We start from the raw sequence: 2,623 nt of genomic DNA, 5'->3' as shown, positions 1-2,623 counted from the left end.
AGGCTCAAAGCTTCCCACGACGGCACCGGGGTCTGGAGGTGAAAGGCACTCCGTGCTCTCCCGCAGCCTGAAGTGCAGCCGTACTTTAATCACTCCTGCATGTCACTTAAGACTGATCCTAAATGCTATTTTATAATATACAGAGGAAACAAATGTCTATTTTTCAAAGCTATATTATTGAATGTATATATGTATAGACAGATCAGTGAGTGATGCGAGTGCTTCGTTACCTACCAGTGTTCTCCGGGAGCGGGCGTGCCCTCGGGCGCTTTGGCAATAGCCTGCTCGTGCTGTGACTGCAATATTCCCGCCGAGGGGACCACACCGGGTGCCCTTTATCTACAGGCACCGTAGTGCCAACGCCTGTGCAACTACCCCCCCCAGCCTGAGCAAGCTGCTTTTGAGAGTGTCAGAGAGCAGCTTGTCCAACTGAAATGTTGTTTTTTACATGCAAACATTCTTAGCCGCTCGTGTTAAATGCCAGCGTTTAGCCCTGTGGGTTACGTGGCTGCCAAAGTAAAAGCCATATTGCGAAGCAAGCACAAGGTAGTAGGAGCCTCAGCTCTGAGGCGAGGCGATTGTCTGCACTGTTTTAAAGCCAGACACTAAAATCACAGCCAGAGGAGGCTCCCAAGCCCCCAGAGGTGTAAGCTATGCAATGGGGTGGGCTGGCAGAGCCATGCCGCTGCCAGAGCCAAGACTGACCCTCTCCACCAAAGCACCAAAGAGCCAAAGAGCTGAGCCGTGGGTAGAGACCCAAAGCAGGTCCTTGTCCTTAACCTGGGGGTGCACGCTCAGAAAATACTTGGGTTTGCTCTTAGGAAGGCAGAGAAACCCCCCCCAGCTACCGGCAGCACAGTCGTGTAAGACAAGAGGAAAGCGCCGGGAGCAGGGGCCATTCCTGGGAAAGTGGGAGAACAATGCCAATTAATGAGGGACCTTCCTTGGACAGGTCACCTGATGCATTCAAAGGGCTGGAACTTGGATAAGCACTTATTTTTTTCTTTTCCCCCATTTAAAAACAAGTCGCCCCTTTTTTTTGCTAGCATGCAGATAAAAAAAAGCCGCACTGCAGGCAGCAGCAGGCTCTGGGAGCCTTCCCCTGCCAGGTCTCGAAGGTTTCCTAAAACGAGAGGCGTTTGCTTACCCCGCAGCCGGGCAAGGAGTGGTCCTGGGCTGGTACGGTACAGTGCTACCTGCCGCCCGCCCCTGCCCACGCTGGACCAGGGCTGTATTTTTTACCCGTCATCCGGCATTGAGCCCAGCTGATGCCGACCGCAGCCATAAGAGTGAGGCAGAGGAGGTGGGATGGGAGCCCGGTGCCTTCTCTGCCCTTTCCAGCCTCCCCTGCCTGTTCTCCCCTGCGTACAAATGGGTTTCAGTATTTAGCTACCTCCCGAGGGGTCGAGAGGACCGGGCAGGGGCTGGCAGGGAGCGGGAGCCACAAGGCAGTGGTGGAAAAAAGCACTTAGAGGTAGATTTGTCTCACCTTCGGAAACCCTGGGGGAACCCTCACCCCACAGGGCTGGGGCACCCCTGGGCTTAACGCAGTTCTGCCGCTCCCCGCCTGCCTGCACTTCTCTGCCCAACCGACAGCTTAAACCACGTCTCATTAGGCCTGGTATTTAATACAACTTAAATCCTTGATGTCGATGCCGCAGCCTGCGCGGTCTTGCTGATGCTGAGTTGTTATATATGCTTGCTGCACTGTGACAGTATTATATAAAAAGCTTTGTATTATTAATTACACTTTTTTTTTGTCTGTTTACATTACAAGCAAATGACATATCAACAGAGAGCTTCTTGCAATATACGTGGGGGAGGGAGGAGAAAGTATGCCAAAGAAATGTCTCTAAAGGGGTCTTTTTTGCATTTTTATATAAATAGAATGTTTTCTAGCAGATATGTTTTGTTTAATATATTAAAGATTTGCCAATCTGCCGAAATCTACTGTCATTTATTTCTCGCAGACTTCCCCTTCAAATACAACAGCCTGCCAGGCACGGAGAGGGCAGTTATTTCGCTGAGAGAGCCACACGCGGCCGTGAGCGGCCGGCAGCACCGCGCACACACAGTCCAAAGCTGCTCCCAGAAACGTAACACAGCCCAAAGCAGTCACTCCAGAAAAAGCCCCATTTTGGTCTAGAACAGGAAAGAGGACATCACCCACTCCCTCCCCACAACCTCACTCCCTTGGGCAACGTGTGATGGCTCCACCACTGTCAGGTTTTGGTCCTGCAGTCCCTGCTGCCCCGGCGTCCCCCCCCCATCCACTGGCTGGGGGTCAGCACCTTCACGGCCAGGCCTTGGCCTTCCTGAAGGCCCGGATCTCCTCGGGGCCCCGCAGGTACTGCTCAATTTCGCTGTCGGAGATGGGCTCGTCACCAGTGATGGCAGAGTCCAAAGCGCTCGGGGCTGCCGTCCGCAGTCTCTTCCTCGGATTGATGAGGCAGGGTGGCAGCAAGGGCCTCGGGCCACCCTCACGCTGCCGTTTCCCTTCCGAGGGAGAGCCCTCCTCCTGCGCTGCCCCTCCTGCCACCGGAGGAGAGCCAGGGGAGCCCTCACCTGGGGTGGTGGCACGCTGCTCCTCCCCGTCCTCCAGGCAGAAGGCGTTTTTCAGCAG

The 2,623-nt window shown here is 54.3% G+C and overlaps 2 protein-coding genes across 2 annotated transcripts in view; one reads left to right on the top strand and one right to left on the bottom strand.

The window, feature by feature from the left end:
* The window catches only part of ADGRA2 (adhesion G protein-coupled receptor A2), a 29,026-nt gene extending 27,767 nt beyond the window's left edge, over positions 1-1,259 (top strand). Inside the window, 1 exon segment of the mRNA XM_035896038.1 lies at positions 1,155-1,259. Coding sequence (XP_035751931.1) covers positions 1,155-1,259 — 105 coding nt within the window.
* Positions 1,260-1,769: 510 nt separating this feature from the next.
* Positions 1,770-2,623, bottom strand: part of BRF2 (BRF2 RNA polymerase III transcription initiation factor subunit) — a 6,059-nt gene continuing 5,205 nt past the window's right edge. Inside the window, exon 6 of the mRNA XM_035896037.1 lies at positions 1,770-2,621. Coding sequence (XP_035751930.1) covers positions 2,294-2,621 — 328 coding nt within the window. The 3' untranslated portion in view covers positions 1,770-2,293. The remainder of the gene's footprint in view (positions 2,622-2,623) is intronic.

This window comes from Egretta garzetta, unplaced genomic scaffold (assembly GCF_000687185.1).
Source record: "Egretta garzetta isolate BGI_Z169 unplaced genomic scaffold, ASM68718v1 scaffold296, whole genome shotgun sequence".
In the NCBI taxonomy this organism is placed as follows: Eukaryota; Metazoa; Chordata; class Aves; order Pelecaniformes; family Ardeidae; genus Egretta; species Egretta garzetta.
The sequence above is the reverse complement of the archived record's forward strand: the minus strand, read 5'-3'. Positions and strand labels throughout refer to the sequence as shown.